The sequence below is a fragment of the Barbatula barbatula genome, assembly GCF_947034865.1.
Source record: "Barbatula barbatula genome assembly, chromosome: 17".
Classification (NCBI taxonomy): domain Eukaryota; kingdom Metazoa; phylum Chordata; class Actinopteri; order Cypriniformes; family Nemacheilidae; genus Barbatula; species Barbatula barbatula.
The window spans coordinates 15,962,185-15,975,996 of record NC_136780.1 but is presented as its reverse complement, the minus strand read 5'-3'; the positions used below and the strand labels follow the sequence as shown (position 1 = coordinate 15,975,996).

Sequence of the window (13,812 nt, the reverse complement as noted above, 5' to 3'; positions counted from 1 at the left end):
GCAGTATTTGAGGTCTGCATAAATACAGAGCACCTTTTCTGTTATTTTGACATTTTATGCAAATAAATGCCACTAGAAACAATATTTTTGTTGGAAATTTGGGAGAAATATTGTTAGTCGTTTACAAAAAATTATTTGACTCAAACACACACAAGCCTACCTATAAATAATGAATTCAGACAAACCGATTATGGTCTTTGAAAAGGTCTCTTAATTTTTCTGATTTTAAATCATATAAACAAAAATTTTTGACATCACTGAAATGTTTTGTTTAGGGCGCTAAAGTAAATACCGTTTGATTGGCAGTTAGAACATGAAATATTATTATTTATATGAATAGATGCACATTCCTTGGATTTTGTTTTATTCCTTTTACTTTATTGTTTGAAGTGAATTTCTCCTCAGTATTGTAGGTCATGCTATTGTTGTCACTGCCAGAGTTATTAAAGTTTTTTATTAATATTTTATGTTCATTTTAGTAACATTTTTAGCAATTTTGTTATACGCTTTTGTCATTTTATTATGTATGTTTATTTTTTATGTTGCTAAAGAATATTATTGTAATTTTAGTGTTTCAAATTTCAGTTTATTTCTGAGGCAACATTTAAATGTTTAGTTTAGATAAGTTATTTTCAAAACTTTTAAGGGCAGTTATATTTGATTTTGATAAACAATTTTTCAAAGCTTTCATTTGAGTAAACTAAAATAACCTTGGTCAATGCACAGATAAACTAGACATTTATGTTTTGAGATGTCAATACGTCAGCTATGTATTCATTAGAGCTTTTATTTTGGATTATTTTGATCAGTTCTTTTTTTGTTTAGAACATATTAATTCACTGTTGATATGTAAAGGTGCAATTATCTTTTTCAACACTAAAAATCGTTTGTCTATAAAATAATTAGCATTTTGACAAATGTTTAAAATGACAAAGAGCCCAATTTTGATGTAGACCTTGATTTTTTATAAGAAAATCTCACTGCATATTATTCAAGGCACCATCTTTTAAATATAGAATCTGCAGAAAGCTGCCAAAGTTTCTCATTGAATACTTGTGCTAATTTAATTATGCTTTCAGCTAGCTATTCCAGAACAACTCTATGAACAGTTCTGGATTTGCTGGGACGCACTGATGCATGCTCCACAGCAGAACTGACAGTCAACGCAGCATTACATAAGCAAAGTGTGCACTCTGCAACGCTTCAGACATGGGTGGCATTTGTGATGAAGTGTGCCCTTGAACAGAACACAAATATAAAATGAGAAATCTGTTTTATTTCTAAATGCAATTATTTAAAAAAATGGTATGCCTTAAATAAACCAGAATGGTTAAACGGTTTACATCCTTATGTACAGCCCAGAATCCTTTGAGACACCAGCTATAAAAGGAAAAGAGCCTGAAGTGGAAGGTTAAACCCAATACAGTCCACTTCAGCGTTCAGTGTGTGCTTTAGCTGAGCACAGAATAATAAAACAGAATAAAGTAGGCAAGATACACTCATATACAACGAAAAGACGGACATGCGCTTATTCGCACGGACATTAATATTCTTACATATACAAACATACATACAATCGTTCCAAAACAATCACTAAAGACAGGAGGGTAAACCTAAAATAGACCCTTATTTGAGAACATTTTTAAAACTGGTGTTTGGGGCTAAAATGTAAAAAAAGAGAATAACACCCTAGATGTAGAGTCTGTTTACAAATTTCAAGTCAAATGTTGGTTCGACATGACCAGAAACCCCAACTTTTTGTGATGACAGGAAAATTATGTCATCCGTACCAACTGTTCCCAAAGTCGTCCATTGGTCTCTCCTGGTTAAGTTTGACACATTGTCCAAGTATCAGTCAGATACACCGACATTATTAGGACACGAATGCTAGGCTTCAACCCACCCCCCTCCCTGTGCTTAAGTCTCCTGGGCTGTGTTAACTGATACCCGCTCCTCTACAGGTTTTCTATAACAGCAGACAGCCAGTCTTTTTGCCACGTTTCTTCGCTTGCAGTGCGGCCCGGGTGGCCATCTCGAAGACTTCTCTCACTCCATCTTTTGTCTTGGCCGAGCATTCTAAATACCCGAAGGCATTGATGCGGTTGGCCATGTCGCGTCCTTCCTCTGGCTTTACGGGCTCCTAAATGTAGAAATAAAACAGAGCGTGTGAAGTGCGTGCATTTGATTGCTTACTCTCCACTTTTAAGTAAACAACATTTAAATCCAATCTAGAAAGCAAAACAGCCCTGCCTGTTTCATTTTGGCAAGTTCCCTTCGCGTGTGCTCATCATTTCGGAGATCCTTTTTATTACCCACAAGGATGATGGGTACATTCGGACAGAAATGCTTTACCTCCGGCGTCCACTTCTCTGGAATATTTTCTGTGATGCAGAGAAAAAAAATATTACAATATAGATGTAATGCAATGTGTATACATGATGTGTGCATGTTTGTATCTCCTCTTTGCCCCGCATCTCTGAAACGCGCAGATTTTTTACAAAGCTCATCGTTCTGATAAGCGAGGTCTGTTATGATTGGCCAGTTAACCAGTGCGTAGTGATTGGTCGAATCCTGCAAGCGTGTGATGGAAATGTAACGTCTCTTGCTATATTTGGAACATCAGGTTCCAAAACAATTGTACTGACAGGTACGCACACCTTACTTGCAGTTACATTTGGGCGGTCTTAGTCAAATCATACCACGATCTGAAGTAGATTTGTGGGGGTGTGGTTACACAAGGAGTTTCTGACAGGTCTGGTTGAGTATTCGCTTTAAGATAGAACGCATCTTTTGTTCCCACACTTTTATTTTTGCAATTTTACGTGCCTAATACATGTATGGGCAACTGATAACGCACCAAAGACAGAAAAACAAGTTTTCGCGCCATATGACCCCTTTAAACACCATTATCCAGTTTATTTATTAACATAATAAATGACACTGAATTCTGATGTCATGATTGAACAACTGTATGACTTTTGTTCTGCACTACACAAAAGAAGTTATTTTGAAGAATGTTGGTAGCCAAACACTGTGTTTGTACAGAACAGTCAGTCACAGGTTTTGAAATACAAAATGTAACTCTTTAAGTGTGCGTAAATTCTGGAAAACATTCAGTAGAATGTACCTTACCCAAGCTATCAGGACTGTCAATGGAAAAGCACATAAGAATGACATCTGTGTCAGGGTAGGAGAGGGGTCTTAACCGATCATAGTCCTCCTGTCCAGCAGTATCCCACAAGGCAAGTTCCACCTAAGAAAAGAGAAATAACAACAAACAACCTGAAGTTCTGTCACTAAACAGTAACTACATTTAACAACATTTTAAACTGTGCAAAAACAATACAAAAAAAGGAAACATCCTAAAAACTCAATTCGAGAAAGTTTCCATTTGGGTGATACAAGGCAGCCTATGAGTCTGCGAATATATAATTTCGCCCATCAAGGAAAATATATGTAAAATGGCATTTATTGTGATCTGATGTCATCGGCAGTCCTATTACCTGTTTTCCGTCAACCTCGATGTCTGCAACATAGTTCTCAAACACCGTGGGCACGTAGACTTCAGGAAACTGATCTTTACTAAAAACAATAAGCAGACAGGTCTTTCCACAAGCTCCGTCACCCACTATGACAAGTTTTTTACGAATGGCAGCCATCTGCAAGAGAAAGAGAGAGTTTTGGTCGAGACAATAATGCTATAATTTATTGATTTGCTTTGCTGAAGAGCCATCGACAGAAATATTTGACACAGGGAAAGATTAGGAAGGAGCTGTTACGTAATATAAAACTCTTTCCATATTTTACAGTTTTTATTAACATTTCAATATCCCACAGTACAGTAAATCCTCATTCAAATCAAGTCAGGAAGGCCCACTAATAATAACAACCTTGTCATCGTTTTTACAGCACATTACAGAATAAAAGCGGAAGTTAAATGTGCTCGGTTCATCATTCCTGTACTCAACACGAACCGGAAACACAGCTGCGGAAGTCTCACGTGACCGGAAGTTACATTTTACCCGTGTCGCTATGTGGGGAAAAGGCGAGAAAACACCTTAAACTTTCCACAAACGTTCATTAGATGACATAGACCGTAGCTACAAAACAGCACATTATTGATCGCCCCATTGTGTTTTTACTCGTTCTGAAGAGCGCTGTATAAATAGCGATAGGACGTCGTGTCCTCAGGCCTGTGCTACCGCACCCCACCGTCAAAACATCTCTAGTATTCATCCCAGCGAAATAACGTACTCGTACACTTCAAACAAAACAATAACAACCATATAAAACTATTCATATTTTAAAAAGCATTTCAAGATGCGGGCTCGCTTTGAAATGTGCCAGATCTGGAAGAGTAAGGCTTAGCCACGAATTTAGCCGACGTTTATCAGGTCCGCTTTAAAACAAAGACTTTTAACACTACAACGTAACAACAAAAACAAACAACATGAAACAAACAAAGTGCACAACATATTTTTCCTGCATTTCGCGACATCGCTAGAAAAGATTCGCGATTTGCACTAAACGTTAATTGTTTTACGACCAAATATATCCACATAAAAGAGAAAACTAACTGTAATCTACGTATGTTAAACATTTATTGAACAGCCACCAGAAGGGCTTTGAAATTGTATAATGCTGTGATCGGATGAAATGTTTAACGTCACGTTATATCTCATGTTAATAAAACCGCTTCGTTTTATAACTCGAAAATAACCATCAAACCCTCGTAAAGTGTTTGGGTTAAAAGTGCACAAACCTTGCGCCTAAATAACGCAAGTCGTGTAAAAACATGCGAACTTAAATTGATGTTTACCGTCACAGCTTCAGGCCGGTGAACAGAAAGGAATCCCTCGAAATGCACACGACCTTATGACTTCCATAGGAAAACACGACCATATACATTCGTTAACATATTTTAACTTCACGTATAAAGTTGATATAATTACCCTTTTCTTGTTGTGCTCTGGGGAAGTAAAGGCTTTCCTGTCTTTTCCTGGCTGAATTTTAACGTCCGCCCATTACTGCCACGAAACAAAACCCGCCCATTAAACTCACACACTGGACCGACTGACTGATGCTACAGTCGCCCGAGTGTTTAATTTCACGGTTCTTCATGGGTGTGCTCTGGGCTTCATTTCCAAGGATTACATTTCATTTATTCGATTTTTCACTTTTATTCTAACCTTTTCTTGAAGGGTACAATGATGCAACTTTGGTTTAAATGTGGATTTCTCTTATCGTTTTGTCCCAAACCCAGATATTTAATCACAATTATGATTCAGGAAAAATATGATGTATGATTTATTGTACAATGTACAATTTAAGAGGTACTATAGCAGTATAGAAAATGTCTATTTTCCTGTAATGCACATGGACAATTCCAACATTATGGACGTGACATTTCGCGTTATGGATGTGACATAAAAATGCTCCGAGGATGAATTTGTTACGAACCATCTGTTTATATTTGACTAAACTCTTGTTGATAGAGTCTAAACATACAAAAATGTCAGTCTGAATTGTGTATTTAAAAAAGGGAAATTAACACGTGTTGTGGATGTGACAAAAAAGGAGCCGTTTTTGGGAGACGACGAACTTTGTAGGATTTCTGTGAAATAAAATCCTGCACAATCTTGAAGCAATAATACCGAATGGAGATGGGATCCCTCTTTATAGAAGATAAAATAGTTACTTTATTTAAATTTTGATGTGTCCATTTATTAGGGATATGTAGCGTTATGGATGTGACAATCCTGAAAATGGCACTTATTACGAAAAATCATGCACTAAAAATAAAACCTCATGATTGAAACGGTTAACAAGTGGTCTAAATGGTTAAAACAAGGCTAACAAGTGGGGTTGTGAAAAAAAATTGTTTAAAATTTTGTATTTTAGTTTGAGCAGTCTGTTGAAGTTGAAGGTGTCTGGAGTACCACGTCCCACCATTTGGAAAGCACTGTTCTTATTCTTTCTTATTAACTAACAGACTCAAAACATTTCATCTCAATGCAAATGACAATCCACATCCAGAGCAGGCAAATTCATGTAATCCTTCATAAAGTGAAGAAATGAAAAACACAGGAGAAACGATCAAAACACTGTTATGAATGATAGGACTTGGTGTCTTTACCTCCACAATACTGTATCTAACACTATGCTAGTGTTCTTTTACAAGTGATTCAAATCTTTTTAAATGGCTTTTGTTAATAACAACAGATAAACATCAAACATTGAAGCTGCTTTGATTTGCCTGTGACTTTAGGAAATGTTTTTTAAATAACTCACGATAGACCTAAACATAGTAACATGCCAGTTACATCATTCACGCGTCTCACAAGTTTCTTAATAACCAGTTAGTTAGTGTTGCAGCTTTATGTTGTTGTATTACAGCTCTCTGGCATTCCTCAGCATTGTTTTGTTCATCTGACTCTGACATTCGATTGAGGATCCTTTTTGTGAAATAGATGGTCGGTTCATTTCTTTAAGAAAACATTTAAATCACATATTTAGTTAAACATACACAAAAAGTTGTAAAAAGGTTATGCACTGATCCTTTTAACAATTGCTGAACTGAACTCTTTGAAAAGTGTGATGTACTGTATGAAATAAGGATGAAATATGGTCATAATGTATTGTTTTATGCAGTTTATTTGAACACAATGAATAAAAAGTGACCCTGAGCCTGTAAAGGTGCTTTATAAATAAAATATGAATATTATTATTAATAATACAAAGAAATAACATGATAAAAATCGTAACACATAAACTGGTTATTCCCAACATATATACAAATAACTCCTTTATTTATACAATAAACAAAGCAGTTAGCCCAAAGGAAACATTTATGTGCTTATTTTCTTACTCATCACATGTAATCCATTTGACTTCAGCAGATGTATGACACCGAATCTTACTTCACTAAACAATGAACAGTAATGTGTTTATTTTTCGTTTCCTGGGTATAATTTCACATTCACAAAAACTAGGCAGACCAAACCTTTGGACGAAGTTTGACCAAAAACAAACAAGTGCATGTTGCGGATTCACATAAACTATCCAATCATGGATATACAGTAAAAAATTTATAAAAAATAGAGAATACACAAATTGTTGCTTTTAAAACATGATGATAATGAATTCCTTCAAAAAAAATGTTTGTGTCCATCATATCTCACAACAAATCCCATGGGTTACATTTAAGCACTGCTTAAAGGGAAATGTCAATGCTAATATTTATCCAAAGGTTTTCTCAGAACCAAAATATTTATCCAGGTTTGGAACTTGATGATGAGTAATACAGTTCATTCATTATTGGCTCAAATATTCCTTTAAAAAAGTCTTTTTTTCACCAACTCTGTTCTTGACTGCGAGGTAAACTGATGTACGGACTGTACAAGGCTTCTTTCAATAGCCATGTTTCACGATCTGTTGAGAAAACCTGTATATGTAGATTTGAGATTAATACACTTGAAGCATAAAATCCCAAACCTGGTTCTATATATACGTATGTGTCTATTGCAAGATACAAATTGTGTCTCTACCACCTCATTGCATTGCATCTTTAAATAAAATAAAGTGATGGTGTCAGATAATTCTTTTTTTCACTTGAACATGCCATTGATGGAAAGTCCTATAGGTAAATAAATATAAAGTTTGTCTCTAAGCCTTCATTATAAATGTGCTTCTTTAGTTTGGTGGTAGCCAGGGAACTACTACTAAACCATCATATTAAATAAATGATGTCATCATCATTATTATTATTATGAGCTGATTCTAATGATCAAAACACTAGTAAATACAATTTCTGTTCCTTTTACCTTGCAGTCAGTTCCTGGAGCTTCTATGTTGTAATTCATAAGAGATCCCACAGATCCCTCCAAATACTTCCATCCATTCCTTTTCTTCTTTGTGATCAGGAAAGCCATTAACAGGATGCCTTTAGAAATCAAAAAAAAAAGTCTAAAACAAGAATACTAGTTTATCCATGACGTCAGAAGAAACAGTAGGTTACTGGAGCAGCCCCTAACATGTACAGCAAAGTTTAAGAGTGAAGAGCACTATGAATGCACTATATGAAATACACAGTGGGGTTCATTTTCATTTCAATATTTGTTTTTAAAATTTGGTAGAAAAATTGTAAGTAGTACAAACCGGTAATTTTACCTAAACGCAGAAATATATTTTAAATCAGAAAAACAGATTTTAAAATGGTCTTTTCTTTTTTTTGCCATAGCTGTATGTTTATCTATGGTGGAAGTCAAATGTAGCATTGTATTGTATATAACCAGAAGTCATGGACTTACCCAAAAAAATGATGAAGCTTGCCGTTATAACCGCGACAGCAGTGACCTTCAGCTGTATTGTTGGAGCTCTGGGCTCATTGCAGTTTGCAGAAATATCACAGTTACAAACACAAACCAAAAGGGTCTGGATTGAATTTTGGCCCTGGTTGTCAGAGATCTTCAAGGTGAGCTTGTGATCACCCGCAAAAACAGTGTCCTCTTTGATCAACCCCACTGTTGTTCCTATACACAAGAGAAGACACATTTTATATAAGAAACGTGTGTAGTTTGTTGCATAGTTTGATTAAAATATGTGTATATGTATAATCAATCAGCACCATGTTATAACATCTGACATCATCACTGTACAAGGGAACTAGTTGACTACGTATAACATCGAGATCTTGAATGCACTGGATGGTTATTCGACACATGTACTGAGGTGCTAAAGAATGTTTCCGTTACCATAGCTGGAATTGAGCATCCATCTTCCCTCAACATTTCCCATAAGCTCAAAGTGGAATGGCGCTCCGTATGGGGGCAGGTCCAGGTCGAAAGCTGTGATTTCGGTGGCTTTCTCAGACAAGCACATGCTCAGTTGGTCGACCTGTAGCACGGGTGAATTATCATTCTCATCTATAAGATGAATAATTAAGGTCCCTGTGCCGGTCATTGCTGGTATTCCTGCATATTACCGATAATAAAAAATAGTTTAGTACTTTCATAAATATTATAAATCATTTTATATGATTAAAACAACAAAAGGAAAGGCTACTGTAGTACTGGATACTTATATTATTTTACAAATATTCTTTACATAAATGTTTGTAGCACAAAAGTATTAGAACGCCAACGATACTTTCATGTAGTTATTTTCATTTTCAAATTTAAAGCTGCAGTGTGTGAATTTTGCCTCTATATCGCAATCTCTATCTGAAACTTAAAATATGCACCTTTATATGCATTTAAAAGTAAGTCCAATGACATTAAAAGGACATTTTCATTGAAATACCTGATGGGTCAACTTCATTATTATGAGCTTAATATTGTAAATGAGAGACAGTGTGGCCCCCAAAAATATGGTTTGCAGCTTTAAGTATCACTATTAGCGTAAGCAAAGTATTAAAGTTGTTAATATCCCACCATTGTCAACAGCATATAAAATGACGGTATAAGTATCATCTTTCACGAAGGGTGATTCTCTGTCCAGAACTTTGACTGTAGACACAAGACCTGTTTGTTCATCCACAGTTATCCAACCATTTTTATCTTTTCTGACGAATCTACAGGAGGAGACAAAAAAACATTCATTCATATGAATTCCTGTTTGATTCTAGGTTCCTATGTGTTTAAATAAACCTTAATTCTTACACAAAAGTATGCTGATCTGGGTCTTCAGCTCTGATCGTCCACAGGCTGTGGCCAATCCCCACATTCTCCATAACAGTCACATGTTTGATGGGCTCCACAAATACCGGAGGATCATTGACATCTTCCACAACAATAGTCACCGGTAGAGACACGGATGTGGAAAAGGACCTTCCTTTAGAGTTTTCCACATCCCACAGGCCTTTGCTAGGATGCCCTTTCACTCTACAGTAGAAGAATGGCTCCTCGTTCTCCACGTTGACGATCAGGTTTAAATTCGACTTCTCTTCATAATCCAATGGCTGAGGAAAGAATGAAAGTATTCAGTCTTTCTTTATGATGAAACAATGAAAACATTTATATCGGATGACAACGTTTAAACGAAAACTTAAGGAAGATGGATTCAAGTGTATTGTTTAATATAGTACCTCGATGACTGTGATGACTCCATCATTGGTCTCGGGGTCAGTCTCGATCTTGAAGTGATCTGCTTTTTCACCCTGAAGAGAGTATTTGGCTCTCCAAGCTGGAGATCCTCTGCTGTCTTTATCTGTCACCTGTACTCGACAAACCGGTTCTCCATGCTTTCCCTCTTTCACCCACACAGAACCCTGCGAGAAACAAAGTAGAAACACATTTGAACTTGTAAAGACTTTACCCTATTTGTGTCAGTGATCAGTTGAACAGATTAGATAAAAAACAAGTCAAATAGCAAACTAACTGAAACATGTTTACTTACTGTTTTTCCAGTGATTTCTGGTAGATGGTTGTTTTTGTCGACAACATTCACTATCACTGTGCCTGTGCTGGAGAGCTGCACCTTCTTCCCATGATCCTTTGCTTCAACCAAAATAGTGTACTTTTGGGCCTCCTTAAAAATAAACATGACAAAAACGATACAATGGGATTTTAATGTCCAAATCCTTAGAAAATGAGACTGTAAAACTGACGATGTATTCAGAAAGACTAAAAGCAATTCGTAATGTAAAAACTTATATTAATATAAATATCTTATATTAATATATAAATTGCTAGTTGAAATGCAGACTGCGTTTAAAATATAGTTTTTTATGAGTTTTTTATGTAAAATAAATTGTTAAAAATTCGTAATTTTCATGAATGTTTCTGTTATTTTTAACAGATTTTCAACATTTAAAATCTGTCATTTCAGGGAATTCCACAGATTCCACAGAATACAGATTTTCCTTTATTTTTCATAATACGTTAAAAGAAAACCAGGAAAACTTTATTTTACAGAGGAAACATATTGTAGTTTTACGGTTTATATTTGATATATTAAATATGATGCATTTAGTTAAGATGCACATGTGTTCGAATGATTAATATTATAATAATAGAACGTATACAAAATGAGCATACCTCATAATCAAGACAGCCCTTGAAAGATATCTTGCCTGTTGATTCTCCTTCAGTTTGTTGAATGAAGAATTCAGCATTAGAGGGGCTGGGAGTCACAGACACGATTCTGAAGCTCAACAGTGAATTTGCTGTTCCACCTTGATCATCATCGGTTGCCAGTACTGTAACCAAATCTTCACCTGAGGGGTAGAATGAGAAAAAGCATGAGAAGTGTACTATTTATAAATAATAACTTTTGTATATTGGAGTGCGGTTAGGGTCTATACCTTGTGGTGTTGATTCATGGACAGTGGTTTCAAACACCAGCTTATTAAAAACAGGTGCATGGTCATTAACATCCAGAATCTCAATAGCCACGGCAAGTGTTTGTGACTTTTCTTTCGATTCAAATGTGATCTGAAAACAAACGGAACGAAATATGGGTTTATGTGACTTTGACGTACTGTAATTTCACGCATCATAAGCCAAATCACTAACAACAATAATAGCAAACTAAAAAATATTTTTTATGAGTACTTACTGTTAAATGCTTATATTTCTCATAGTCGACTTTCCCATGAACGTAAATAGATCCTTCGGCCTTGTCAATCGAAAAAATTCCCTTTGGATCTTGGTCAAGCCCCGGTCCATGAACGACGTATTCACTGATGATCTTCTTCTCAATATTTAACTGAAAGCAAAGAGTGGAAACATTACAAATGTGCTCCATTTCATTACTGCAGTATTTCCCAAATATCCCCTCAAAACAAAGTAACATTTCTTCTTTCAGATTTTAAACACCCTTAAATAAGCATTTTCTCTTCAGTTATTTTCGAGACTTAATATTCTGGTATACACTACATGCGAATGATTGTTACAAAATCATGATACAATATCGATATAACCTACATCTCCCAGTTTATATGGGAAAGGCCCACTGTGTTCCTCCTCCATAGACAGTGAATCCACAACCCATGCACGCTTTTTGCGTATGTTTTGTTGTGACGGGGTAACACACTGAAAGCAGACATTCTGAAACAGATAATAAAATAAAGCTGCGTTATATAAAACTGTACTAGTGGCTACAAAACAACTTTTACCAATAATAAGTTTAATTAATACATTTGATTAATAAATACAATTTCAAGAACGATTAAATGAGTCAATTCTTTTTTATTGTGCTTAAAATACACATATATTTAATAAAAAGATACATCATGAAGTTATAAAGATTAAAACTTTTTTGACATTAAGCCACATTAATATCATTGCATTGATAACGAAATGATGGTAACGCTTTAGATTAATAATGAATCGCATAATTAAACATGATTAACAGCCTAACTACGTGTGACAATAATATACCTCTACAGTACATATCTGTAAATAAAGGGGAACTATATGTTACGGTTACGGGATAAAGGGGTAAGAGTGAGGAAAATAAAAATATTATTTATGAGGGAACTGCATGCCATGTTAACATCCAAACCGCTCTTGAACTCTTGATTATATAGTCTCAAAAGATCAACTTTGATTTGGATTCAAATTCATCGAAATACCTCATAGTGACCAACAATCCTAAAATCAATAAAGAAAGCTTATTTATGGTTGAGATTGTTGTGTAGCTGTAGGTCATGCATACCACGCTATACTAAAAGTTATATATAAGTTATAAGTTATATACATTATATATATACATATAGTAACCAGTTAGTTTAAGAATACTTACAGTATAAATATGTTTTTGAAAAATAAATATGTCTTTGCATATTGATCCCCTTTACCTAAAAATATGTACTGTATAGGTACAGTACATTGTTGTTACATTTAGTTATGCTGCAAATTCTGTTTTATTATGGGGTAGAATGCGGCCCGTAATCTAAAGCGTCTAACTTCTCACATAATTTCTGTAAACTCAATTTAAACACCAGGAAATACCATCTTATTTTCTACAAACGTCATTTCATGAAAAGCTTATTTTCATTTATAAATAAATGAACAATACCAGAAAACAATGGACCTGGCAGGTCACATCAAGAAATGCATTCCTAAAGGTTGTACTGTACTTGTTTAGCAACTTGTTTGCGGTCTGTTATTACTTTAAATGTTGACTAATAGACAGGTAGCGTGTGCCAATAAAAACTTGGCACTTTAAGTATCACTATAACCGTTACGGTAATTCCGTACGCCGAGACAATTCTTTTGACATTTGGTCAAATAATGCACCATCATTTATGCATGACACAAATATATCTCTACGTGAACATTGAACATGAACTCTAGTAACAGTTTACGTTTTCACACTTTTAACAAGTTTTAAAACTAATATGTAAAAGGTGTTACTTACTATAACAAGGACAACAAACACAATAGTCTTCATTTTAAGCAATGACACTGACTGGTCTCTCTTCTCGTCTTGTGTTGTGGTAAATATGAGCCCATCAGTCAACGAGGCTGTATTTAAAGCAAACCTATGGAGGAGAATTTCTTTGGAAATCTGTTATCAATGGTCATTTCCAAGGAAGCTTTGCATTACATGTTCTGGCAAGCTTCCAGCCATTTCATCAGCTCAGGAAGAATGTGGCACTTCAAAATAATACTTCATACATCTATTACGTGGTAAGAGTTTCAGAAACAACAGGTCTTTCATGTTTGGAGTGGTATGAGTGATTATTCACTTGAAAGCAGATAATCGGTGGACTGTGACTCAAGAAAATATGAGATGGTTTCTGTGACCGAGATTTAGACACAAACACCTTCATTTTGAAAGATACAAGTTGTTTTCAAATCTATTTGT

The 13,812-nt window shown here is 35.2% G+C and overlaps 2 protein-coding genes across 4 annotated transcripts; both read right to left on the bottom strand.

The window, feature by feature from the left end:
• Positions 1-1,259: 1,259 nt before the first annotated feature.
• rhoac (ras homolog gene family, member Ac) lies at positions 1,260-5,099 on the bottom strand. Of its 2 annotated transcripts, none has more exons than XM_079477420.1 (5): positions 4,953-5,099; positions 3,504-3,659; positions 3,133-3,253; positions 2,251-2,381; positions 1,260-2,140 (listed from the first exon to the last, which is right to left on the bottom strand). In XM_079477420.1, the coding sequence occupies exons 2-5, from the start codon at positions 3,657-3,659 to the stop codon at positions 1,967-1,969; spliced, it is 582 nt and encodes a 193-aa protein (XP_079333546.1). In that variant the 5' UTR covers positions 4,953-5,099; the 3' UTR covers positions 1,260-1,966. The 2 variants fall into 2 exon arrangements, with proteins under 2 accessions (XP_079333546.1, XP_079333547.1); XM_079477421.1 differs by having other exon boundaries at positions 4,820-5,005.
• A 1,537-nt stretch (positions 5,100-6,636) lies between these two features.
• Positions 6,637-13,515, bottom strand: LOC306906502 (cadherin-like protein 26). 2 transcript variants are annotated; one of them, XM_079477953.1, is made up of 13 exons: positions 13,363-13,515; positions 11,925-12,047; positions 11,557-11,706; positions 11,303-11,432; positions 11,037-11,215; positions 10,396-10,527; positions 10,085-10,267; positions 9,660-9,958; positions 9,432-9,571; positions 8,754-8,972; positions 8,310-8,531; positions 7,824-7,942; positions 6,637-7,444 (listed from the first exon to the last, which is right to left on the bottom strand). In XM_079477953.1, exons 1-13 carry the CDS (start codon positions 13,393-13,395, stop codon positions 7,352-7,354), a joined length of 2,022 nt encoding a protein of 673 aa, XP_079334079.1. In that variant the 5' UTR covers positions 13,396-13,515; the 3' UTR covers positions 6,637-7,351. The 2 variants fall into 2 exon arrangements, with proteins under 2 accessions (XP_079334079.1, XP_079334080.1); XM_079477954.1 differs by having other exon boundaries at positions 6,637-7,431.
• Between the last annotated feature and the right edge of the window lie 297 nt (positions 13,516-13,812).

Excerpts from the sequence above, each read along its gene's own strand:
- rhoac (XM_079477420.1), bottom strand. The coding sequence starts at position 3,659 with ATGGCTGCCATTCGTAAAAAACTTGTCATAGTGGGTGACGGAGCTTGT. Across the intron at positions 3,254-3,503 it reads TCGAGGTTGACGGAAAACAG|GTGGAACTTGCCTTGTGGGA; the intron begins GTAATAGGACTG and ends CTCTTTTCTTAG. Across the intron at positions 2,382-3,132 it reads TGACAGTCCTGATAGCTTGG|AAAATATTCCAGAGAAGTGG; the intron begins GTAAGGTACATT and ends TCTGCATCACAG.
- LOC306906502 (XM_079477953.1), bottom strand. The coding sequence starts at position 13,395 with ATGAAGACTATTGTGTTTGTTGTCCTTGTTATA. Across the intron at positions 10,528-11,036 it reads AGGGCTGTCTTGATTATGAG|GAGGCCCAAAAGTACACTAT; the intron begins GTATGCTCATTT and ends TTTATTTTTAAG. Across the intron at positions 7,943-8,309 it reads AAGCTTCATCATTTTTTTGG|GCATCCTGTTAATGGCTTTC; the intron begins GTAAGTCCATGA and ends TGATTTCTAAAG.